Source organism: Chrysemys picta, chromosome 17 (assembly GCF_011386835.1).
Source record: "Chrysemys picta bellii isolate R12L10 chromosome 17, ASM1138683v2, whole genome shotgun sequence".
NCBI classification, from domain to species: domain Eukaryota; kingdom Metazoa; phylum Chordata; order Testudines; family Emydidae; genus Chrysemys; species Chrysemys picta.
In genome coordinates, this window is record NC_088807.1 from 21,712,695 (window position 1) to 21,737,171 (window position 24,477).

The 24,477-nt window shown below is 59.5% G+C and overlaps 1 protein-coding gene and 1 long non-coding RNA gene across 3 annotated transcripts in view; both read right to left on the bottom strand.

The window, feature by feature from the left end:
• Positions 1-3,902: 3,902 nt before the first annotated feature.
• The window catches only part of LOC135976217 (immunoglobulin superfamily member 1-like), a 51,314-nt gene continuing 30,739 nt past the window's right edge, over positions 3,903-24,477 (bottom strand). The window contains exons 5-11 of the mRNA XM_065570961.1: positions 17,889-19,592; positions 17,198-17,548; positions 16,062-16,346; positions 15,055-15,117; positions 13,327-13,446; positions 5,465-5,578; positions 3,903-4,045 (exon numbers count right to left, since the gene is read on the bottom strand). Coding sequence (XP_065427033.1) covers positions 3,903-4,045; positions 5,465-5,578; positions 13,327-13,446; positions 15,055-15,117; positions 16,062-16,346; positions 17,198-17,548; positions 17,889-18,381 — 1,569 coding nt within the window. The 5' untranslated portion in view covers positions 18,382-19,592. The remainder of the gene's footprint in view (positions 4,046-5,464; positions 5,579-13,326; positions 13,447-15,054; positions 15,118-16,061; positions 16,347-17,197; positions 17,549-17,888; positions 19,593-24,477) is intronic.
• On the bottom strand, positions 5,889-13,047 carry LOC135976379 (uncharacterized). 2 transcript variants are annotated; one of them, XR_010593523.1, is made up of 4 exons: positions 12,808-13,047; positions 12,463-12,488; positions 12,106-12,143; positions 5,889-11,171 (listed from the first exon to the last, which is right to left on the bottom strand). It is a non-coding gene; the product is annotated as an uncharacterized LOC135976379 (long non-coding RNA). The 2 variants fall into 2 exon arrangements; XR_010593522.1 differs by having other exon boundaries at positions 12,463-13,047.

Here is a 24,477-nt window from a genome sequence, read left to right on the forward strand (position 1 = left end):
CATGTCCTCCCCCTCCTTGCGTGGGGCCAGGATGCACTTATCAAAGCTCCGTGCAGTCCTGGGTCCCCCCTCACTCACCGCAGCCGGGGGTTCGCTGCCCTTCAATCTCGCCAGTTCCAGTTCATGCTGACGCTGTCTCTCATTCTCCTGTCTCTGTCTCTCTTTCTCCTCCCATTCACGCTGATGCTGTCTCTCTTTCTCCTCCCGTTCATGCTGACGCTGTCTCTCTTCATGCTGTCTCTGTTGTTCACGATCCTCCAGCTCTCTCAGTTTTAGCTCTTTCTCCCATTCCAGCCAATTCCGCTCCACGGATGCCGAACGTCGCCGGGAGGATCCCCTGCTGGCTGGGATGGTCACGGCGCCTTCGGTATTTGCTGGGCTCCTCCCCACCCTTCCCCTAGGCATAGGAAGGAGGGGTCTCGGGAAGCCCTCAGCAGCCGGCTGACCACTCCCAGCTGGGACAGACACTGGTGCCTGCGCTGCATTTGCCAGGCTGCTTCCCTGAGACACAGGGATCAGTTCATTCGCGCGATCTTCTGCCTCCAGCCGGGCAATGAGCTGTGCTTTGGTGAGCCTCCCAATGCACAGCCCCCTCTGCTTGCACAGCTCCACCAGGTCACTCTTAAGCCGCTTGGCATACATCTTCCTGCTGGCCACTCACCGGCCTGTGTGCTCACAGCTCCCCACAGTTCCCAGGGGGCCCCCTAGTGTGCCAGCCCTTCTCGAGGTCACCACCTCTCTGCCAGGGTCGAGCTGCAGACTCCTCCGCCCCTGGGACCACTCGCTGCGATCCCCCCGGGGGACCCTGTTACTGCAAAAGTCCTTCTCGCTGGTCACACACTCCCAGGGGTAATAACCGTCTCTCTCTCACTCTTCAGCACGCCTGGTCCCCGTCAATCCCCCTTCGTTTTACTGCTCCCCAGTCACTTACTGCAGGAAGCGCCGTCCACGGGGTGCAGTAGATCCCGCCGCTGCCACCAGTTGTTGCGGAGTGTGGGGGAGTCAGGGCCCTGCACCCCTCTTCCCAAGATTCACTGCGACTCTCAACCAGCCAGTAAAGCAGAAGGTTTATTTAAGGACAGGAACACAGTCTCAAGCAGAGCGTGTAGGTACGACCAGACCCCCTCAGTTAGGTCCCTCTGGGAGGTTCAGGGAGCTTAGACCCCAGCTTGGGGTTCCCTGCGTTGCACCACCCAGCCCAAACTGAAACTAAACTCAAAACTCCTCCCGCTGCTCCTCTCCTTTGTTCAGTCTCCCGGGCAGAAGGTGTTAATTCTCCCCACCCCCGTTCCTGGCTCACGTTACAGCTCAGGTAGCTTCATTCAAGGGAAGTTCCCCCTCCTCACTGCAATCCCCCTGCAACATTCCCAGGTCAAATCTGCCCTGCTCCCTGCTCCGTCACAGGGGGGAAATCCCAAAAAGCCGAACATGTCCGGGAAAATCCGGCGCCGCTGGGCCCTGGGCCGGCAGTGCTGGGCGGGCGGGGGGTGCGCCGGGCCGCCGGGGACCGGTGGTGCCGGGCGGGCGGGGGGGTGCTGTAGATAAATTTCTGATAATTTTCATATGACTTGACATTGTGCCTCTTTATATAACCTTGTGGTGGTTCTACCCACGTGTGACCTCTGTTTTCATGGGACTTTGTATCAAAGCCTCATTTAGAAACTTTGCATTGCCCTTGGTATAATATTATAGCCCCTAAGGATAGAATAAGATAGAAGAATAATTTCTTTTTGCTAGCTAGAACAAGAGCTCTCCCCTTCCCCCACTCTTAATCAATTGCCCTGTTGAATGAATGAGGTGTGGATGAGCAAGGCATGAAAGGCAGCACCTCCAGACAGCCTCAACTGTTGGAGAGGGGCTGGGAGCCAGACCCAAGGACAATAAAACGTGTCAAGTGGGCTCATTAAAAACAAGCAGACATACCGACGCCTGGGGGTTAGAAGCAAGCACCTTCTTTTGGAAACACCCTTTTTGCAGCATTGGGACAACACTCAAAAGAAAGCAGCACAAAGGACCAATGGACACAGACACAGAGTTTGAATCTGGTCTAGATTTGCATAAGAGAAAAGCTGCTATAAAAGTGAGGTGTCTTGCAGAGGACCCCGGGTCTCGTCTTGTCAACATGGGAGCATCGATCCGGATCGGCAGAAGCCCGGCTCCACCCCCTCCCCCATCTAACTCACCTGGCCAGTGAAGTTAAGGGGAGCAACTAATTGGTAACAACAAGACGGAGTGTGTTTGTGTGTGTGTGTGAGTGTAAGTGTAATATATTATATGCATATAATACAGTGTTAATGAATACATGTATTGCTAATAAATGTGGCGTTTTGTCTTATTCCCCCTAAAAAGATCCTGTGCAGTACTTTAAGTACAACAGTGCGCCGGGCTGCCAGGGACCGGCAGTGCCGGGCGGTGCGCCGGGGGCCGGCGGTGCTGGGCCGCCAGGGGGTGCGCCGGGCCGGCGGTGCCGGGCGGCCGGGGGGTGCGCCGGGCCGGCAGTGCCGGGCGGTGCGCCGGGCCGCCAGGGACCGGCAGTGCCGGGCGGTGCGCCGGGCCGCCAGGGGCCGGCGGTGCTGGGCCGCCGGGGGGTGCACCGGCGGTGCTGGGCCACCGGGGACCGGGGCTGCTGGGCGGGCCGGGGACCGGGGGTGCTGGGCGGGCCGGGGGTGCTCGGCCCGGGCTCCGGGGGCCGGCAGTGCTGGGCGGGCCGGGGGTGGTCGGCTGGGGGTCGGCACCCCAGGTCCCGAGCCGACCCAGTCTGGAGCCGCCGGGGGGGCCAGCCTGGGCCGTGCCTCCTCCCCCCACACACACCCCTTACCTGCTTCAGGCTTCCCGTGAATCAAATGTTCGCGGGAAGCAGGGGAGGGGGCGGAGACTTTGGCGAAGAGGCAGAGTTGGGGCGTGGGCATGGGCGGGGCTGGGGGCGGGGCCAGGGCCCCGTGGAGTGTCCTCCATTTGGAGGCACAAAATATGGTAACCCTACTGGTGCCCTTCGATGACACAGCTCGGCCACTGGGTCCTTATCTACTGGCTCCCGCTCGCTGGGTCCCTGCATTTTTGGTGCATGTTCCTACCTCTCTGGCTGCTGGTGTCTCTCTTGCAGCGCTGGGCAGCCTCCCTCCAAACTGTATCAGACATTTCCACCGGGAGGGTCCGGGGTGCGCGGGGACGTGGAGGAAGAGGTGGGGGGAAGGGGAGCTGCTGTCCCCTGCTGTTTTCTTTCTCCTACCAGAAAAAAAAATCCCACCCCAGGCTCGAGCTCCCCCCACTTCCGCTGCCCGGGAATCCTTGGGGGTCTCCCCACCGCTGTTGTTTCCAGGCTGCTTCTGATCAGCCAACGTGTGCAGCTCCCACTGCTCTTGAACCCGATAGCCCCCAGCCCCGGTGGGCATCACACAGCCAGCCCTGGAATGCAGGCACAGGCTGGGGGCGGGGCCGGCTGGGCAGCCCCTGGACCCTGACTCCTCTGTGTGTCACCAGACTTGGGGCAACTGGGGGAGCATCCCCCGTGGAAAGGCCCCTGCTTTGCAGCTCCCCTGGGGGCAGGGATCCCCCCTCTCTCAGCCCCGAATCTCCAGCGGCTGCTGCTCCCCCAGGCTGGGAACCCTCAGTGACTCCGTCCCCAGTCACAGGCTGGGCGTCCCCTCTGCTGAGTCCCAGGGCTCAGGGCAGAGCCTGGCGCTGAATGTACCATCAGTGCAGAGACTGACTGGGGGAGGGGTTGGGAACGGGGACACCGAGCCGGGTCCCTCACCTCCTACCACCAGCTCCACGGAGTCGCTGGGATGCGACCAGACGGGCGGGTCCAATTGGGTGCTGTATTGGCAGCGGGAGATTCCTCAGGTTCTCTGGCTCGCATTGCAGATGGGAAACTCAGCGACGTCCCCAGCGGGGTCCGTCTCCTACAGCACATTCGGGTTCCCATCTTTGTACAGAAGAAACCTCATGTTCTGGTGCCGACCCCGACACCGGATGGTCACAGCTCCCCCCAGGGTCACCCACCTGCTGGGACGCAGGGAGATGGAGGGTTTGGGGAAGCTGAGCTCTGCAGTGAGAAGGAGACAGGCCGTGAGACAGACTCCGGCACAGTCACTGCGCCCTGTCCTCACCGCACGGTCCCAGAGACGGGGTCCTTGGGAGAAAACCAGCCAGAGGAATCTCTCCGAGATCCCAGAGATTCCTGGGAGCTACGCCCGAAACTTCCAAGAACCTAAATCCAGAGCACCCCTCTGTACCCATCTATCTACTTAATGGGTCCCCCAGCCCGGTGTCCCCCCTCCCCATCCCTGCCCCATGGGATCAGACCCATGGACCCATCCAGCCAGTATCGTCCCCCCACCCCCCAGATCAGACCCACAGGCCCTCACAGCCGCTGTCTCGTACCCAGCAGCCACCAGTAGCTCCTGCGTCTCTGGCAGGGGCTGGAAACCCGCCGCTCTCAGGCTGGCAGCACCGGATTGGGCCAGATTGTGTCTGGTACAATGCCCAGCTCCTCCCCAGCACTTCGCACCCGCAGAACTCACAGCGCTTCACAGAAGAGGGAAGGGCATCAGCCCCATTTTACAGGGGGGAAACTGAGGCAAAGAGGGGGGCAGGGACTCGGCCAAGGTCCCCCAGGAAATGACAGCCATACCAGGAATGGCAGTCAGCTCTCCTGGGTCCCAGTCCCAGCGCTCTCCCCACTAGGCCACACGGCCACTCAGGCAGTGTCAGCCAGGCTCAGGGCCTTAGAGAATTGGCCGGCTAGTGGCTACAGCAAAGGACTGAGATCTGGGGTAATATATCCCCAGCTCCAGGAGGAGAGTGGGGTCCTGTGGGTTAGAATGAAGGGGGCTGGGAGCCAGGACTAGGGGAGTGGGGTCTAGTAGGTTACAGCAGGGGATGCTGGACACCAGGACTCCTGGGTTCTTTCCCTGGCTCTGGGAGGAAAGTGGGGCCTAGTGATTAGAGCAGGGGTTGGGGGTTGGGATCAGAGGTGCTGGGTGCTGCACAAACATGCAGTGAGAAACAGCCCCCGCCCTAAAGCAGAGCCCTGAGTATAAACAGACCCTGCAGGCACCTCACTGCATCTACAAGAAACTGGGTTCTGATCTCAGCCCCATGGGGTCAATCCGGAGTCAGCCCTGACTGCACTGGGGGCAGGGCCGGGTTCTGATCTCAGCCCCCCGGGGTCAATGCAAGGAGGTTGAACTGAGTTTTGGGGTGAAGGTTCAGGGCTCAGCTCCTCTTTTCCTCTCTCCCGTCCCTTCTCCAACCCCCGTCCTTTACTCACATCCCAACACCCCGCTCCACCCGGCCAGCCAGAAGTTTGGAAAGGAGGTGGGTTGTTATGGACCAGATCCCAGAATGACTGGGTCCTACACCCTGGTATCAGATCAGCCAGACCCCCCGCCCCCCATGGGCACACACTCTGGTCTCAGATCCCCCATTATGGGCACATGCCTTGGCTGGCTCCGATACTCACCGAGGAGGAGGATGGTGAGAGCAGACGCCATGACGGGGCAGTGGGGGCCCCTCACCGCTGCCACCAACACCCCAATGCCCAGCTCCACCCGCCTGAGGCCCGAGTGCGAGGGGACTGAGGAACTGCAGGACTCAGCAGACTGGGTCAAACAGCACTTCCAAGCTGCCACCCTTATGTCCCAGGTTCAGCACGTCCCTGTCCCCACTTTCCCGTCACAATTGTCCTGGTAGTAACCCAAGTGATGAGCAAACCCCACAGGAGTTTTGGGCACTGCCGGGATCTTTAGGTTAGGTATGAGGAGTGTTGCTGCAGAGCTAATGGGGAAGCCAAAAAACACCCTCAACGGGGAGAGAGAGAGAGAGAGAAGCAACCAGCTTAACCACAAAAGTTATTTATTGCCAGATAATAATCTGTCACGGACTCACAGATCGTGCCCACTCTTGGCCCCGTGTGGTCCGTGGGGGGTGCCCCTTTCAGTGCAACAGCCCTTCTCAGGGGTTAAGCCCCTCCACCTCCTGGCACTGCACCTCTCTAAGCCTTAGCATGCCTGTCTCTTGCCGTGGGCCCCCTCAGGGAGTCCCCTCGTTCTGGATCTCCCAGGCCTCCACTCCCAGAGGGAATAATGCCCCCCTGTTCTCTAGACCGGAGCGACTCTCAGCCAGTGTAAAACAGGAGGGTTTATTGAGTGTTGAACCCAGCACAGGAAACTCTCAGGGCCTCAGGCCTGGCCTCCCTCAGCCCAGCATACCCCGGTCTCTCTGCATCCAAGTGGGCTCTTCCTGCTCCCCCTCTCTAGCCCAGAGCCCCCCTGCTTCCCAGCTGGGCATCTGATATCACTGGTCCCAAGTCCCGCCTCTGTCCACGTCTTCTCTCCAGGTAAACAGGGTCGTAAACAGGGTCATCTGGGCCGCCTCTCCTCTCCGCCCTCCTCTGGCCTCTCTGGCTGGAACCAGCTGGTTAGATCACTGGGGTCCTCTTGTCGCAGCCTATTGTCCTCCCACTGTCCAGAACCGGCTGCGACTCCTGAGCTGGGTCGTCAGGCGTCAGGTCTCCAGTCGCTGGGGTATCCGTCCTCCAGGCCATTGGCTGGGGTCCCAAGTTCCCTCTCCGATCTGGAAAAACAAGGAAAACACAAGAAAATCCCCCACTTCCTCACATCACCATAGGGGAGCTAAACAAACAAAACAGTTATAATATTAAATCTAACTTCAAGTTGATTATAAAAGGTTTAGAAAACTAGAACTGATCACACACGTCAGGGTCAGAAGGCTTCACCTAGAGAGAGAGAGAGAGAGAGAGCAGGGTTCTCACCACTCCGTGAAGCTTGACTCGATCGGGGGTCCCAGGTGGTGGTGGTAGTTGAGGGTCCGGAGTGCTGGAGACAGGCAGAGCCCCCAGCACGATCAGTCAGGAGAAGATGACGTCCCAATGGAACTGATGCAGGTTTTGGATCCAGGCATCAGAGCACTGACTTGAGCATGGGAAGGGGTTTTTTTAGGGCAAGAACAATGGTTCAAGGGAGACACTAGATTTATTTATGGGTAAATTGATGGCTCAAAGGAGAAGACCAAAGTTGTTTTGTTCAGGCTAGACAATAGGAGCTGATCATTCCTGGCCATGGACGGTGCTCCTTGGAGGGAGTTCAGAATGCAATTAGGCAGCTTTAGTATTTTGGATACCAATCAAGGATTTATTACTAGAATTGGTCTGATAACTGCTGAGCTGGGGGTGGGCAGGTGTGGGCTCATTAACATCTGGAGCAGAGATCCCCCATCATGCACTGCTTCGCTTCGTCCCAGAGTTCCCTGCGGTTCTTGCCTTGGAATCTCTGGTCTTCAGTCTGTAGCTGATGGAGATGCCTCCTTGTCCCATCTCCCATGCAGATGAGGCCTGGGGAGTTTCCTTATCTTGTCACCCTTGTCCCACGAGTTTCGGTGGGTCTCCCACGGCCTTTCCATTGGTGTTTGTAAGTCTGTCGTCTGATCGGTTTTGGTGCAAGCAGAGGCTGGGGGGGGGGGGTGAAGGTCTTTCGTGAGCCAGACAGGCTGAATACTGCGCCCTGGTTCCCTGAGAACACAGAGCTGATAGGGAACAGGATGGAGGGGCCTGGCCAACCTCCTTCGCAGGTAGCGTCATTGCAGATGCTATTCTTAGCGCAGTGGTGTGAGACAGAGACGGGACAGAGGGGTGGGGGGGGTGTGGTTTCTGGTCCCCCATAATGGGATGGGGAGGGATAAATTTAGATCCTAAGTTGCTAAAGCAGCACCCAAAAAATGCATGAGAAGGGGAAGTGTGAGCAGAGCAGGCGCTCGCTTCCTGTTTCTGCTACTGCCAGTGAAACTCAGCGTAAACCTGATTCCCCGGCAGTGACCCTGTAATATCCATCACACCCTGTCTCTAATCTGCAGGTGAAATCTAGTGCAGTCAAAGTAAGCAGACGGCTTTGCAAAATGAAAGAAACCCAGGGACTGTCAACCTTGCGAAGCATCATACAGCTCCCAGCTTGTCACCCTAAACCTACCCTGCAGCCTTGAGGAACGTGCATCTGGCTGAGAGCCAGGCGACCACGGGGTCTGGTCTTCTTCATGAACTAGGAGAAAATGCAGGCAGAAGCCCAGCTGCAGAGTGGGGGTATCCAGTTTATTGCACTGAGTGTAGCATGTATGATTACCTGCCCCGTGGGCGGGGGGCGTATGTGTGCATTCGGTGCAAGGAGCTCCTGGCCCTCAGGGACCACGTATGGACTCTGGAGCAGGGCCGGCTTTAGGCCGATTCCACCGATTCCCCTGAATTGGGCCCCGGCCCTAAGAGGGCCCCGCGCAGGGTCCCTGCCTAAAGCAAAGCTCTGGGGCTCTCCGGGAAGCAGCAGCTGTTGCTGCTAGGCAACGAGAGACGCTGGCCGTGGGGCGGGGGGGGGGGGGGGAGCTGAGGCAGAGGCAATGGGGACTGTTGCAGGTCAGGAGGGGGCAGGGGGGAGAAGGCACATGTGCTTTGCAACCTTCCCCTCCCCTCCCCCCGGCACTCACCTGGGGGAGACCCCTAGGGGGCTTCCGGTCCGGTGGGAGACAGGAATCTCTGCAATGTGGACCTCACTCACCTGAGCAGCTGCTGGGGCTTCGGTCGGTGAGAGTTTGACCCCGTGACGCCCCATAGATTTGTAATATTGGGTTGGTTTTGTGGTTTTCGGTGGTGTTGCTGTTTGAGGGTGAGTTTGTGCCTGTGTCTGTTTCAAAACTAAACTCGGGATCATGTAACCCAGGAAGGAAGCCCCGAGCCGGTACTTAGTGCTGTGAATTCCAGGTGAGAGAGAGAGGGAGGTTTGGAGGAGGAAATCAAATACATCAGGAGGGGAGAATGCGAAAGGTCTGCAACATGGCAGGCTGAGACTTTTATCTCTCCCTTCTCCCCCGAGAGAGGGGAAACTGAGGCACGGAGTGATCTGATTCCCCTCCCCAAATTATTTTGCAAAGGAGGGGGACGGGGGGCTCCTATCCAAACCAGTTCCCTTCCCATCAACTCTGCTTCCCCTGCTGCAAGACCACTGTAGGGGCTGAATATTTCCATTAAACTCTGGCTCCTTTGTTTGCCCTTCAACAATAAAATAGACCGGCTTGGGGGGGGAGGAATATCCCCCCCCAAAGCTGTGGGGACATTAAGGGTTTTTTTTGGAGGGGGGCACGATAATATTCCGGATCGATCAAACACCCAGCTCAGCTTTCTAGCCATCCAGCAGCTCTAGGGCATGGAAGGAAGGTGCTCTTGGTGCAGAGCGATCGCAAAACAGGAGTGAATTTAGCGGGGAGGGGTCCGGTTGAAATCCCACCTGATGCAGCCACACAGAATCTCTGGCGGCGCTAGGAGAGGCCAGGAGTGGAAGCAGGTGGCCCGGGGGTGGGGGGACATTTGCCCTCAGTCCTGGGCTCTGGGATGGACTAGGCTGGGTGGGTGGTGGGTTCAGTCTAGTCTTCCAGCCTGTTGCTCTCGCTGGGGTTTGTGGTTTTCATCTGGCTCCACCGAAAAGATCAAACAAGCCCAGTAGAAAAGGGGGGTGAGAGAGGCGGGAAGGGGTTTGTAAGGGGTTAAAGTGACCCATCAATGAAAGAGTAAAACCAGAGTTTGACTGGGTTTCCCCCCAGCCACCACTCCTGCAAACACTGGGCAAGGGGCAGCCCCAACCCCCCCCGAGGCTATGGTGAGGGGCAGCAGGGGAGGAAGGAAGCCACATGTGATGGCAGTCCCCTCCCCCCCAGCACCCACCACCCCCTCTCCGGCCCCCAAACTCTGTCCCAGAGCCTGAACCCACCCCTCCACACTCCCTCCCAGAGCCTGCACCCCTCCACCCATCCTGCACCCCACACCGTGCCCCAGCCCGGAGCCTGAACCCACCCCTCCGCACTCCCTCCCTGAGCCTGCACCCCTCCACCCATCCTGCACCCCACACCGTGCCCCAGCCCGGAGCCTGCACCCAAACTCTGTCCCACTCAGCCCTGGGCAAAGCTCTCCTTGGCTGGCTCCCAGCCCCTCTCCAAGGATTGCAGCTGTCTGGAAGTGCCTGCCTTCCACACCTTCCTCATTCACACCTCATTCATTCAACAGGACAATTGATTACAAAGTTGGGGAAGAACTTAGTCTACTTCTAGCAAAAAGACATTTTTCTTTTACCTTAATTATACTGCCTTAGGGGCCAGCTATAACATTACCAAGGTTCAATACAAAGTCATAGAAAAGTTATACAACAATGTATAATGCAGAGATTTATCTACAACTGCACTGATTGACTGCTGTGTGCAGTAATATAGTGACCCCTGGGTCTTTGAATGAGGCTTTATACTTGGGGGGGGCGAGCCGCGAGCGGGTGGGCAAGCGGCGGGTGGGCAAAGAGGCACGCAGTGAGCCAGCAGGGGTTCTAGGGGCGGGTATGGGGGTTTCTGGCAGGGGAGGGAGAAGGTGAAAGGAGGCAAGTGGTGGGTGGGCGACTGACTAGGAGGGACACAGCAAGCCAGCGGGGGGCTAGGGGGTGAAGAGGGGTGTGATGGTGGGGCCGAGCGGGGAGGGGTCGGGTCCTATTTTACTGCTGTGATCTGGTCACCCTATGTCACCCCCCTCCCCCAAACCTTCCTTTTCTTCCTTTTGGGCCCACAGCTGTTTCGGCGGGGCGGCGCTGGGGAAGCAGAGTTTGTTTCCGTGGGCCGGGAGGCGCTGGGGGGAGGGGAGGAGGGCACAATTTTATATTAATAAGGAAATATTTTATAAATTTTAATAAAATAAACATTATTGAAGAAAATCAGTTGTACAACTATCAAAACATGAATTATTTTCCTAATATGAAAGTGAAAATCAGCTAATTAATAAATAATTTTGTTATTATTTATATAGTCATGGAAAGTAAATAATACATGGAAGAAATGAAAGGGTTCTTTTTAAGTGGCTTTTTTTTTAGTCCTCCCTGCTGGGGCCCCGTCGAAACTGTTCGAATTGGGCCCCGCACTTCCTAATGCCGGCCCTGCCCCTGGGTTCACGCCATGGGGGTGGGTGGGGGGCGCTTCTGCACCCTGGGGGCTCTACCCGTCAGGCCCTTGCTCATGTTGATGGTGGCATACAGGACGGGCTCGGGGGCAGGGGCCGGGCCCCCCCGCTTGGCCTGCAGCACCTGGCCGTCCAGCTCGGCGTAGGTGAGTCCCTCGGCGCCGGGGTCGGTCTCCTGGGGCTGGGAGGGGAGAGAGACACCGGAGTGTGTGTGTGTGTGTGTGCATGCGCCAACACACACACCAGACAGTTCTGATCCCAGACACCAGGGGGCAGCGATGCCCAGGGGTGGCTCCAGGCACCAGCCCACCAAGCATGTGCTTGGGGCAGCGCCTGGAGGGGGGCGGCGCAGCGGGGCGCTCCGGCCCGAGAATGGGACCGTGACTGGGCTCGCCGCCCTCCCCGCAGCGCTCCGGTCCGGGAGAGCGGGGCCCCGTCCGGGCTCGCTGCCCTCCCTCCGGTGTTCCGGCCGGTCGGGGATTGCAGGCCCACGGCCGGGCTCGGCACCTTCCCCTGCCGCGCTGTGGAGGGCGGGAGAGGGGGGGCGGCGGATGGCTTTTTCGCCTAGGGCGGCAAAAAAGCCAGAGCCGGCCCTGGCAGTGCCCCCCAAACCCCACCCCATGCACAGTTGCTCTGACACGCTGTCCTGTCCAGCTCCGGAGAGCTGCTCTTCCCCCCAGCAGGGAATCCAGCAACACCCCCTTCCCCCCCCCACTCCAGCCCACAAAGCCCCATGGGGCAGAGATCAGGGAAATTCCCCCTCCCCTCCCCCGGCACCTACCCTCCATGGAATTCCACTGACCCTCCCCAAATCTCAGCCAAATGCAAACGTTTGGAGGAAGGTTTGAGGGGGTCAAGGTGTGTTTTGGGGGTGCAGGGTCAGGCTCTTATTCTCTGTGCTCTGGGTCTCCCGCCCCTCTCAGGGGGGAGCCCGTTGTTGATCCCCAGCTCCGGTGTCTGCCCTGAGGGGGAACGGGGGGGGGCAGGCAGAGTCGGGGGGGCCGGCGTCTGAACATGGCTCTAGTGGGACCTGTGCAGGGCTGGATGGTGTGTGGGGGGGGGAGGCTGGATGCTGCATTGGTGCTGGGGGTGGTGGAGGAGTGGGGGGCACTTACCAGGACATCCATCTGCTTCCCTTCAGCCACAAGGGCGTCTGTGGAATAGAGACACCCAGATCAGTGAGCGGCTGGGCCCAGATCAGGGCCCCGGGCCCAGGCCCCCACCCCACATCTGAGCCGTTCGCAGACTGGCCTGCCTGCCCCCCGGCATACTGGGGTGGGGCAGGGTCACAAGCCCCATGGTGCAGTGGGGGAAACTGAGGCACAAAGGGGGGCAGGGGCGCCCCCAAAGGAGCACAGTGAATCAAGGCTGCACCCCACATCAGCATGCCCCCCCCACACAGGATGTGGCCCCTGCCAGGGGCACCCGCCCCTCCCCCCTGCTCCATGGCTGCCCCCTCATGTGTGACTTACAGACTGTGGCTGCAGCCTCGGACTCCCTACGGGGAGAAAGAGAGAGAGATAGTCACAGAACCCAGGAGTCCTGGCTCCCAGCCCCCCTCATCTATCCATTAGGCCTCACTCCCCTCCCAGAGCCAGAGAGAGAACCCAGGAGTCCTGGCTCCCAGCCGACTCCAATCTAACCATTAGACCCCACTCCCTTCCCAGAGCTAGGGAGACAACCCAGGAGTTCTGCCTCCCAGACCTCTTGATCTAACCATTAGATCCTAGTCGCTTCTCTGAGCCGGGGAGAGAACCCAGGAGTCCTGTGTCCTGTGTCAGGTAGATCGGGGGTGGGGAGCGGAGCTGGGGTCTCACCTGCTCTGTCTCGGGGCTGGTCCTTTCCCTGCGGAGACACAAAGCAGAATCGTCCATGAGTCGACCCAGATCCCGTGTACCAGCCCTGCCCCTCAGCCCTACAGGGCATCTGGGATGGGGGGCCCAGGAGAGAGCCCCCCCCCCCACCGCTCTGCCTGGGGAGCACCTCACCCTCCAGCTGCTGAACCTGGATACCCTAGAGACAGACTGAGCCCAGCTCCCTGCACCACAGCGCCCCCTAGTGAGCCCTCTGCCCCACCCCCTGCAGCACCGTGTCCCCTAGTGGGCCCTCTGCCCCACCCCCTGCAGCACCGTGCCCCCTGCTGAGCCTATACCCTTTGCAGCCCAGCGCCCCCTAGTGCTGCCCAGGGGCTTTGGGGCCAGCTCTCACTGCCAGGGGAGAGCGCCCCCTGCTGGGCCCCTGCCCCACCCCCTGGGTTTCCTTCCCTGTCTCCCATCCAAGCCATGACCCCTCCCAGTGGTGGGTTTAACCCTTCCCTCGCTGGGCGGGGCACTCACTTCCTCGGGTTCTTCTGTAGCAGATAAAGGCCAGGAGGAGGAGGAGGCCGACAGCCGCCGCGCTCACCCCAGCGATGATGCTGCAGGTCAGAACCGGTGCTGCGCTTGATACAGGTCCACCTGGGAAGCAGCACCAGGCCGTGAACACTGGGAGAACACAGACCCCGGCACGGTCACTGCGCCCCGTCCCCACAGCCCGGCCCCAGTGATGAGGCCGATACAGGGGCCTGCAGGGAGAGTCTCCTGGATGCTTTTCCCCCGAATCCAAGACGGAGAGAGCTGGGCTAGCGACACAAGAGACACGGGGTCCCCCACCCCTCAGCAGGGCAATGGCGCGGATCCATCTGCAAGGAGCCCATGGAGGGGTGGCTGGGGCAGGGCAAGGAGAGGCCGAGGGGACCTAGAGGCCAATTGCGTTTTATCTCCATCAGCTGGGGAAGGAGAAATCAGTTCAGTGGGGAATGATCACAAGTGAATCAGAGTTCGCTGGTGTAGCAGGAACTGCTGGGTAGGGTCACACTGGGAACTATTGCTGAGCTCGCCCGGACAGTAACTGCCATTGGCTGAATTCAACCCACTTCCTGGGCAACAATTTACATTCCTGGAGCACCAGGATCTGGCGTTAGAACGTCCAAGGCACTAGGCCAGAACCCACCGCTCTACGGTCCCTTCGCGGCTTCTCTGTTCTTAGGCTGGTTTGTTGTATCTTGAGCCATCCCCTTGCGCCGTCTCTGTTTGCTGCTCTGAGTTCCAGCTCAGATACCTGCAGCTATTTCTCCAGGCGATGGGTCGGCTTCTCCATCGAACAACTGTCCCTCCGCTGCTTTATCTAGAGTCCCTTTGCTCTCGGGCAATTTCTTTCCTCCTGTCGCTTCCCCTGAAGGTTCTGGGCGGATGTTTTGTCCGCACTATTGGTTTTACTTTCGCTACAGCTCACTTCCTCCTCATTTCTCCAGCCCGTTTCTCTTTGCTCACAGCTGGTTTCTGTCACGTTTCATTCGTGCTTTACTTCTCCTGCGGTTTTCTAACAATTGCTTAGGTGACTTAGAGACTCTTTTTTCTTTGTGTTTCACTGCCAGGTTCTTCCTCTAACTTCCCCCCTCATGCCTCTGTCTTTCCTCTGTCTGCCTCCCCCTGTTCCTGCCATCTCTGTCCCCTCTCAACGGGACTTTCTCCCGGACAGCTCTCTGCCTGGTCCCTTCGATGACACAACTAGGCCACCAGGTCCCTTTCCACTGGCTCCCGCTCGCAGGGTCCCTGCATTGCTGGTGCAGGTTTCTACCTCGCTGGCTGCTGGTGTCTCTCTCCCGGCGTCTGGGCCCCACATACCCATAGTAACACCTGCCATTCTCCCCACCCAGCCCCAGCCCTTTGTGTCTCCCCATGGAAGCGGCTCCTTGAGCAGAATGAGCCTGTTTAACTGGCCGAGGGGGCCCACTCATGCCCCCGGGCCAGCTAGAACCCCGAGCCCCACCCCTGCCACCGGAGCAACCCCAGTCCGGGGTCAGCCCCACCAGCCAACTGACCTGAGTCCCAGCCATGCTATGCTGAGCGACCCCAGCCCTGTGCTAGGCCTGAGCAACCCCCAGCCCCTGACACCAGCCCAGCGTCTCTCGGCAGCAGCTCCATATTATACCGGTCACCTGTGCCATCTCCGCTCCGCAGCCGGGCGTCCCTCTGCTGGGCCCAGAGCTCAGGACACAGCCTGGCTCTGAGCATCCCATCAGCATGGAGCCCCCGTGAGGGTCAGGCTGGGGGTGGGGCTGGGAGCGGGGACGTCGAGCCGGGCCCCTCACCTGCTACCACCAGCTGCACGGAGTCGCTGGGCTCTGAGGAGACGAAGGGCTCTGATCGGTTCCGGTAGCTGCAGCTGTAGTTCCCTCTGTGCTGCCGGCCCTCGGTGGGGGTGCGGAACTCGGCCCTGTCCCCAGCAGGGTCCATGTGTCGCTGCGGGTTCAGGTCTCCAGTCTTGTGCAGGAAGAACCTCACTTCCCGGCGCTGCCCCTGACACCGGATGGTGACGTCTGCCCCTGGGGCAGTGACCCCAGTGGGGCTCAGAGAGATGGAGGGTCTGGGTAAGTTGGGATCTGCGCACAGGAGACAGGCTGTGAGAGTCATTCCACGGCACCCACCCAGACCCCCTACATGCACCCGCAACACAAGGGATCCAGCGCTATTGAGGCCAGCGTTTGCAGAGGTCTCCACTAACTGTGGGCGTCTCGGTTTGTGGGCGCTCGGCCTGAGATCCCCCAAGATTGAGGCCCCCCCCACAAGGAAGGACACTTGAAAACTGCGACGTGCTCCCACCACACAGAGTCTGTGGCTGTGCCAGGAGCTGGGCCAGATCTCCTGGGTCCCAGCCCAGCGCCATGTCCACCGAGCCACCGCTTCTCCTGCAGCCCCTGCCTCATTCAGCCCGGGCCGGGTCACTGCCTGGGGCGGGGCCTGGAGAACAGAGGGGATGGGATCATGGGATTAAATAGCGACTCACAGTTCCTATGCACAAGGGGCAGCGTTAAAGTCGCCTCCCTGCCCCGAGTCTCCAGGGGCTGCTGCTCCCCGCTGGCTGGGGAACCCCCCAGTGACTCCGTCCCCGCTCCCCGGCCAGGAGTCCCCTCTGCGAGGTCAGGGCTCAGGGCAGAGCCTGGCTCTGAGCATCCCATTGGCACCGAGCCCCAGTGAGGGTCTGGCTGGGGGTGGGGCTGGGAACGGGGACGCCGAGCCGGGCCCCTCACCTCTCATCACCAGCTCCACGGGGTCACTGGGGTATGACACGGTGAACGGCTCCGATCCGCTGTGATAGGAGCAGCTGTAGCTCCCGCCGTCCTCCCAGCGCACATTGCTGATGGGAAACACAACCTCAAACTCGTCCGAATCCACAGGTGGGAAATGGCGTCGCTCTTTATTCAGCACGAACCGCATGCCCCGGCGCTGCCCCCGACACCAGACGCTCACGACTCCCCCCAGGGAGACCCCCCCGCTGGGGCTCAGGGAGATGCTGGGTTTGGGGTAGCTGGGCTCTGCAGTGGGAAGCAGTCAGGCCGTGAGACGCAGGCCCCGTCACTCAGTCCTGGGGCCCGTCCTCACCACACGGCGTCAGTGGTGGGTCAGACCTGGCAGACCTGGGGACGGGCTCCTGGATGCCTTTCCACAGGGGCCAGAGTTTCCTCTGAGCCCTGGGCTAACAGCATGAGACACGGAGCAACCCCAGCCCCTGGGGGCCCAGAGCTCTGCTCCCTCGTGGGTGACAGGCCAGGACAGTCTCCAGGGTCCATTCACTCCCTGGCTTCTCTGCTGGGAGGGGGCTGGGAGCCAGGACTCCTGGGTTCTGTCCCTGGCTCTGGGGGGGAGTGGGAGGTAGTGGTTAGAGCAGGGGAGGGCCTGGCTTGGGGCCAGGATTCCTGGGTTCTGTCTTTGGCTCTGGGAGGGGAGTGAGGTCTAGTGGGGACAGCAGGGTGGATGGGAGCCAGGACTCCTGGGTTCTGTCCCTGGCTCTGCGGGGGTGTGGGGTCTAGTGGGGCGAGCAGGGAGGATTGGGGGCCAGGACTCCTGGGTTCTGTGCACAGCACCACCACTGACTTGTAGGGGACTGTGCAAGTCTCTACTATACACTGAGGTTTATAAGTTTCAGCTCCGCCCATCACCCCGTAACTGATGTGTTGCTTGGGAAAGGCCCCCCTGCTCTGCAGCTCCCCCTGGGGGCAGGGATCCCCCCTTCCTCAGCCCTGAGTCTCCAGTTGCTGCTTCTCCCCACTGGCTGGAGAACCCCCCAGTGACTCCGTCCCCGCTCCCCGGCCGGGCGTCCCCTCTGCTGGGCCCAGGGCTCAGGGCAGAGCCTGGCTCTGAGCGTCCCAACGGTGCAGAGACCCACTGTGGGTCTGGCTAGGTGGGGGACTGAGAGCTGGGCCCCTGAGCCGGGCCCCTCCCTCACCTGCTACAATGATCTCGACGGGGTCGCTGAGATACGACGAGCGATTCTGATCCACTATGGAGCGATAGTCGCAGGTGTAGCTCCCTCCATCTTCCCGGCCGACACTGGGGATGGGAAATTCAGCCACGGTCCCATCAGGCACCGTCCGCACCTGCAGGTTCGGGTGTCCAGCTTTATGCAGGAAGAACTCCATGGATCGGTACAAACCCTCACAGCGGATGGTGACGTTTCTCCCAAGTGCCACCACCCTGCTGGGGCTCACCCAAATGGTGGGTTTGGGAAATTCTCGCCCTGCTTTCAACAAGAGACAGGAGTTAAACAGGGGAGACACAGCCCCCGCTTCCCCCCACCTCAATTAAGTCCATCCATCATTTGGCCTTGGGGGGCTCATTGAACCAGGACATTGAACCAGGGGACGGTTCCTCTCTGCTTCGTCAGACCCCGGGAGCCAGATTCGGCTCCTAGTTACTCCATGGTGTGGGGGGTGGGCACAGAAGAATGAGGCCAGGTCTGAGCTCACAGGGGGAGTTTTGGTTGAGTTTTGGGGAAGGTTCAGGGCTCAGTTTCTCTTCCTCCCCCCGATCCCGGCCCCTTCCTGATGTTAATATCCTCCCCACAGACTGATACTCACCTCCCAACACCCAGCTGTGCCCGGCCAGAGAGCAGCCTGAAAAGGAAATTGGTGTTAGGGACCAGATCCCAGAGCACCTGGATCCTACACCCTGGTCCCACATCCCCCCCATGGACACAAGCCCTGGTCTCAGATCCCACCTTATGGGCACACGCCCTGGCTGTCTCCGATACTCACCGAGGAGGAGGACGGTGAGAGCAGATGCCATGATGGGACAGTGGGGGCCCCTCAGCACTGCCACTAACACCCCAGTGCCGAGCTCCACCCAGCCTGAGGCCCGAGTGCGAGCGGAATGAGGAACTGTACTGGGGGCTGCAGCCCCAGGAAGCCTGTGATGCACTCGGCCCCTTTCCGCCCCATCAGATGGTTTCTCTGCAATCTCCAGGCCAAATCTACTGTGGTCAGAGCAAAGCCAGCTCCCTGCAACGCCCTGCAAACCACATCCCCTCCTGCAGCTGCCCAGCCCCCTCCCCATCACCTCCGAGCCCCACATGGGAGCTGCCCAGTCCGGGGACTAGCTGGGAATGAGGCAATCTCAGGAGGCCTCAAGAGGTGTCCAGCTGCCCTGCCCTTTTCCAACAGGCCCGTCTAGCCTCCCTGGAGCAGCAGCTCAGAGTAGAGGAGGGCTCTCTCTCCTCCCCGCTCCCTAAAGTAGCATCCCTCTCCCATGAAGTGGGACAGAGATTCCTTCCTGACTCGGTTGGGCCCAGTGCCTGCCCTGGAGCATGAGGGTGGAGGGACCTGGCCAACCTCCTTCCCAGGTAGTGTTGCTGCAGAATCTATTTTTAGCCAAGTGACGTGGCACAGAGACAGGACTGGGGCCTGGGAGAGTGGTGGTTTCTGGCCCCCATGAGGGTGCGAGAAATGGGTAAATTTAGATCCTGAGTTGTTAAAGGAACAGCCGTAAAATCCACGAAAGGGGAAGTCTGCCCAGAGCCGGCGCTCACTTCCTGTTTCTGCTACTGCCAGTGAAACTCTGTAAACCTGATGCCCGGCATCTACCCTGTTTATATACCCCAGTTCTGGGAGGGGAAGGGGGTCTACTGATTGTTGGGGGGGGCTGGGAGCCAGGACTCCTGGGTTCTCTCCTAGCTCTGATTGGGGCCCCGGGGGTGGGGTCTAGTGGTTAGAGAAAAGGACACAGATTAGAGCCAGCCCCCTAGAGGTGAAAGGCCCCGTGTCCCTTCCCCAGCCCATCCCCGGGGCAGTGGGTCTGCGCAGCTCAGGGCCCGGGGCAGAGCTCACAGGGGTCGATGGCTGAGCCAAGTTCCCCCCTCCCTCAGCCCAGAACCTCCAGCGGCTGCTGCTCTCTTGGCTGGGGAACCTCCAGTGACTCCTTCCCGGTCCCCTTGCAGGCTTCCCCTCTGCTGGGCCCAGGGCTGAGGGCAGAGCCTGGCTCTGAACGTCCCACTGGGGCCAGGACACCCTGAGGGCCCAGCAGGGTGTGGGGCTGGGAGCGGGGACGGGCGGGTCCCACTTGGTGCTATATTGGCAGCTGTAGATCCCTGTGTCTCTCCAGCTCATGTTGAGGATGGGAAACTCAGCCACGTCCCCTGCGTTAGGTCCATCGAGTGCCGTGCAGCCAGGTCTCCAGCTTTACTCAGAAGGACCCTCGCTCCGAGACACCGACACTCACACCGGACGGTCACGGCTCTCCCCAGGGTGACCTCCACACTGGGAACAGGGAGATGTTGGGTTTGGGCTCTACAGGCAGAAGGAGACAGGCAGGTCACTGCGCACTGTCCACACAGCCCGGCCCGAGTGACAAGGCCGATACAGGGGCCTGCAGGGTGTGGAAGCAGAGAAAGAACTGACAGGAAGGGGATTGCAATACATGACAGTTCGTTAGCAAGAGTCAGGCTAACTGTAACCCTGATAACACGAGATTTGTAGAAGCGAGGAATGTGTGAGGCGGGTGAGAAAGAACTGTGTAAGAAGTCATTATGACCTGGTATAGATAAGGTGTAGAAGACCTTGTGTAGATAAGGTATAGAAAATATTGTATGTTGGCAAGAGTCAAAACAAGTGAGGAAATGAGATAACAAGATGGCCTATGTATAAACAAAATGCAACTGTTGCTCATTATTGTCTGTAACAAAAGGTATAAATGCTTGCTGTAATTGTTTACCTGCAGAGAGACCTGCTTAGCTCTCTCCCTCTGCGCAATTGTGAGAGTTAATAAAGCATCTGACTTGCTATACCTAAACAAATAGTGAGAACTCTGTTTTTCTCCGACAAGGGAGAGTCTCCTGGATGCTTTTCCCCTGAATCCAAGACCGAGAGAGCTGGGCTAGTGACACAAGAGACACGGCCCTGCCCCCACCTCTCAGCTGGGCAACGGCGCGGATCCATCTGCAAGGAGCCCATGGAGGGGTGGCTGGGCCAGGGCAAGGAGAGGCCGAGGGGACCTAGAGGCCAATTGCGTTTTATCTCCATCAGCTGGGGAAGGAGAAATCAGAGTTTGCTGGTTTAGCAGGAACTGCTGTGCAGGGTCACACTGGGAACTATTGCTGACTTTGCCTGAATTAAAATTCTCCTTTGAACAATCTTCATTTAAATGACACAAGCACAGAAACAGTTTCCTTCCCTTGCCAAAGCTGTTTTCAAACTTTCCCTTGATTTTATAGAACTTTGTTTAACACAGAACTGTTCTGTATTGGCTTTATTATTATTATTATTATTTTGGTCTCTTCTGTTGCCTGATTGTGCACTTCTGGTTCCCGATGAGGTGTGTGGTTACCGGTCAGTTAGTAACTAGTAAATATACCATCCTGGGCTCGAGCTCCCCCCACTGCCGCTGCCCGGGAATCCTGGGGGTCTCCCCACAGCTGTTGTTTCCAGGCTGCTTCTGAGCAGCCAACGTGTGCAGCTCCCACTGCTCTTTAACCCGACAGCCCCCAGCCCCGGTGGGCATCACACAGCCAGCCCTGGAATGCAGGCACAGGCTGGGGGCGGGGCCGGCTGGGCAGCCCCTGGACCCCGACTTCTCCGTGTGTCACCAGACCTGGGGCAACTGGGGGAGCATCCCCCGTGGAAAGGCCCCTGCTTTGCAGCTCTCCTGGGGGCAGGGATCCCCCCTCCCTCGGCCCCGAATCTCCAGCAGCTGCTGCTCCCCCAGGCTGGGAACCCTCAGTGACTCCGTCCCCAGTCACAGGCTGGGTGTCCCCTCTGCTGAGTCCCAGGGCTCAGGTTAGGGTTACCATACGTCCGGATTTCCCCGGACATGTCCGGCTTTTTGGTCCCCAAATCCCCATCCAGGGGGAATTGCCAAAAAGCCGAACATATCTGGGAAAAATACGGACGGGCACTTCCCCTCCCGCGGCTGCTCTGCTCGTCCCCTGACTCAGACTTCGGCTCTGTTTAAGAGCCAAGCTGCCCGAGCGCTACCGGCTTCGGGCAGCCCCTTGCCTCCGGACCCCGAGCCGCCGGCCGGGCACTTCCCCTCCCAGGCTCCAGCTGCTCTGCTCCGGCGGCTCGGGGTCCGGAGGCAAGGGGGCTGTCCGAAGCCGGTAGCGCTGGCTCGGGCAACTTGGCTCTTAAACAGAGCCGAAGATTCAGGGGAGGAGCAGAGCAGCTGGAGCCTGGGAGGGAAAGTGCCTGGCCGGGGGCGCAGGGTCCGGAGGCATAGGGGCTGCCCAAAGCCCGAGCGCTACCGGCTTCACGGGTTTGCCGGGCAGCCTCCAGACCCTGCGCCCCCAGCTGGGCGCTTCCCCTCCCGGGCTCCAGCTGCGCTGGGGAAGCGCCGGCCGGGGGCGCAGGGTCTGGAGGCTGCCCGGCAAATTGTGAAGCTGGTAGCGCTTGGGCAGCCCTTTTCGCGTGGCTGGGAGGGAGGAGGGGGAGTTAGGGCAGGGACTTTGGGGAATGGGCGGAGTAGTGGCGGGGCCAGGGTTGGGAAAGGGGCGGGGCCAGGGCCCCGTGGAGTGTCCTCCTCTTTTTGTATTTTTTAAATATGATAACCCTATTCAAAATATGGTAACCCTAGACACTTGTCCTTGCGTCTATCACCTCATCTGCCTGGTTCCTGAGCTGGAGAAAGCACCGGAGGGCAAGTGAAGCTGCCCTCACTGTGTGAGTCACTGGGGGGTTGATTTGAAAAGGGGTAACTGGGCTGCTGAAAATCAGCTGAGAACTAATGAAACGAGGGTGGCTCTTCTGCAGAGAGTAGCGCTCAGAGACGCGTACGTCCCACTCCTCGCGGCACATGGAATTCTCGAAATCACCGCGGCACCTGCCCAAAAGGAGCCTGTGTTTTTTAGTTGGTGCCGTGTGCTCATCGGCTCTGAGGCCATGTCCTGGGCCAGAGAGGCAGGACTTGTGTCTGTAGCCAAACTTAGCTGCAGGATTCACCAGAGGGGTGGCTCAGTGAAGCTAAGATTCAGGTTGGGAATGGCCGCTGCCCCTGCCCAGACTGCTGGCTCCACAGTTCCCATTGGCCACAGTTACCGGCACTGTGACGGGGCAGAGACAGGGTCAGGGATCCAGGGCACCATTGAAGATCTCCCCCATCTGTGCTCCCACCACCAGGGGGCTGAGATCTCTTCCACACACGCAACCTTCACTGGCTGGACGTCCCATCTACTGAGCACCAGAGGTTGCGGAGACTCCCTGGGGTCTGGCTGGGCATGGGGCTGGGAGCTGAGGTGCCGGGCTGAGCCCCTCACCTGCTACAATGATCTGCACAGGGTCGCTGGGCTCCGAGTAGGTAGCTGGGTCTGTTCTGTTGCTATAACGACAGGTGTAGCTGCCACTGTGTTCCCGTTTTTACTCACGAAAGCTTATGCCCAAATAAATCTGTTAGTCTTTAAGGTGCCACCAGACTCCTTGTTGTTTTTGTAGATACAGACTAACACGGCTACCCCCTTATACTTGACATCTAGTGCTGGTGATGGGAAATTCAGCCTCAGAGCCAGCAGGGTCTGTGTAAGTCAGATAGTTCCCATCTCCAGCCTTGTAGAGAAGGAACCTGAGGCCCTGGTGCTGATTCCGACACCGGATGGTGACATTTCCCCCCACGGGGATCACCCCACCGGGGCTGACGGAGATGGAGGGTTTGGGGTAGGACCCCTCTGGATTCACAAACTAACAGGCAGTAAGTGGGGGTGACACAAACCACGTCCGTCTCATTCAATCCTCTGCCCATCTGTCGCTCCACCGTTTTACCCCCCTCCCATCCCTGGGGTGCAAGCCCGGCCCCGCAGATCACAGCCGGGGAGAGACACAGCAGGGGGAAAAGGGGGATTTCCAATCTCGGATTCCTTCAGTTCTTCAGCATCAATTCATCCCTGACCCTGTTGCAGTCAAGGGTGACTCCAGATTGATCCTGGGGGCTGAGATTAGAACCCAGCCCTGGCCCCACTGCAGTTGGAGGTGAATTGGGATCTACCCTGGAGGGGTTTGTGGGACAAATCTGAGTCTTTTGAGCAGGCGGCTCCCTGGACAGGCCCCCCAAGAAACTCCGCTTTGCACGGCGCTGGCGGCCCCTCTGGGGATGGGATATTTCCAAAGCTGTTCAGAGGACATTACAAATGCCTGGTCGGGCTGAGCCGGACACACGAGCAAAACAGTGACACGCATGAGTGCAGGAAGCCGAGGGTGAGACACAACGGTGCCTTGCTCCAGTCCCTCTGCGTGTCCACGTCTTACAGCTCTGCTCTGCCTGACCCGCTCCCCGGGCTCCTGCCAGCTCCCCAGGCACAGTTCAGGGGCGCTGTGGGGTGGCTGGTGCCTTCACTCTGTATTTCCTGCTTTGAGTGCAGGTGAATTCACCCTGTGTGGTGCTCATCCCTCTAATGAGTGGGGCAAGATCTCAGTCCCCACCTCTGGGTGTGGGAGGGAGCAGGGGTTTGATAGGATCATCCCTTTGGGGGATCACCCCCTACCCATGTCCCTCGTCCTTACTGTAGATATTCCCCCAGCTGCCCCCATTCCCCACAGATTCTCACATCCCAACACCCCGCTCCGCCCAGCCAGCCAGCAGCCTGGAAAGCAGATGGATCTTTAGGGACCAGATCCCAAAGCAACTGGATCCTACGCCCTGGGCTCAGATCCCCCTGCCCCTGGGCACAGGCTGTATCCGATACTCACCAAGGAAGAGGACGGTGAGAGCAGATGCCATGATGGGGCACTGGGGGTTGTCACAGACTCACAGGACTCGTGCTCTCTCTCAGCTCCGTACGGTCCCTGGGAGGAACCCCCTTCAGAGCGACAGCCCTTCTCTGGGGTCCACTCTCTCCTAGGGGTTAAGCCATAGGCTCCTCCGCCACCTGAAACCGCACCTCTCTGAGCCTTCAGCACGTCCTCAGCACAGGACATCTAAATCTCCCTGTATCCAGGTGGGCTCTGCCTGCTCTCCCCTGCCAGCCAGAACCCCTCCTCCCAGCTGGGCATCCGATATCACCGGTCCCAACAGCTCCTCCCCTGTCCATTGTCTTCTGTCCCAGGTAAACAGGTCGCCTGGGTCTCCTCTCCTCTCTTCTGTCCTCTGGCCCCCACTGGCTGGAACCGGCTGGTCAGGTCACCAGCGTCCTCTCTCTGCAGCCCATTGTCCTCCCACTCGGCCTCCGGGTCACCAGTCACTGGGGTATCTGTT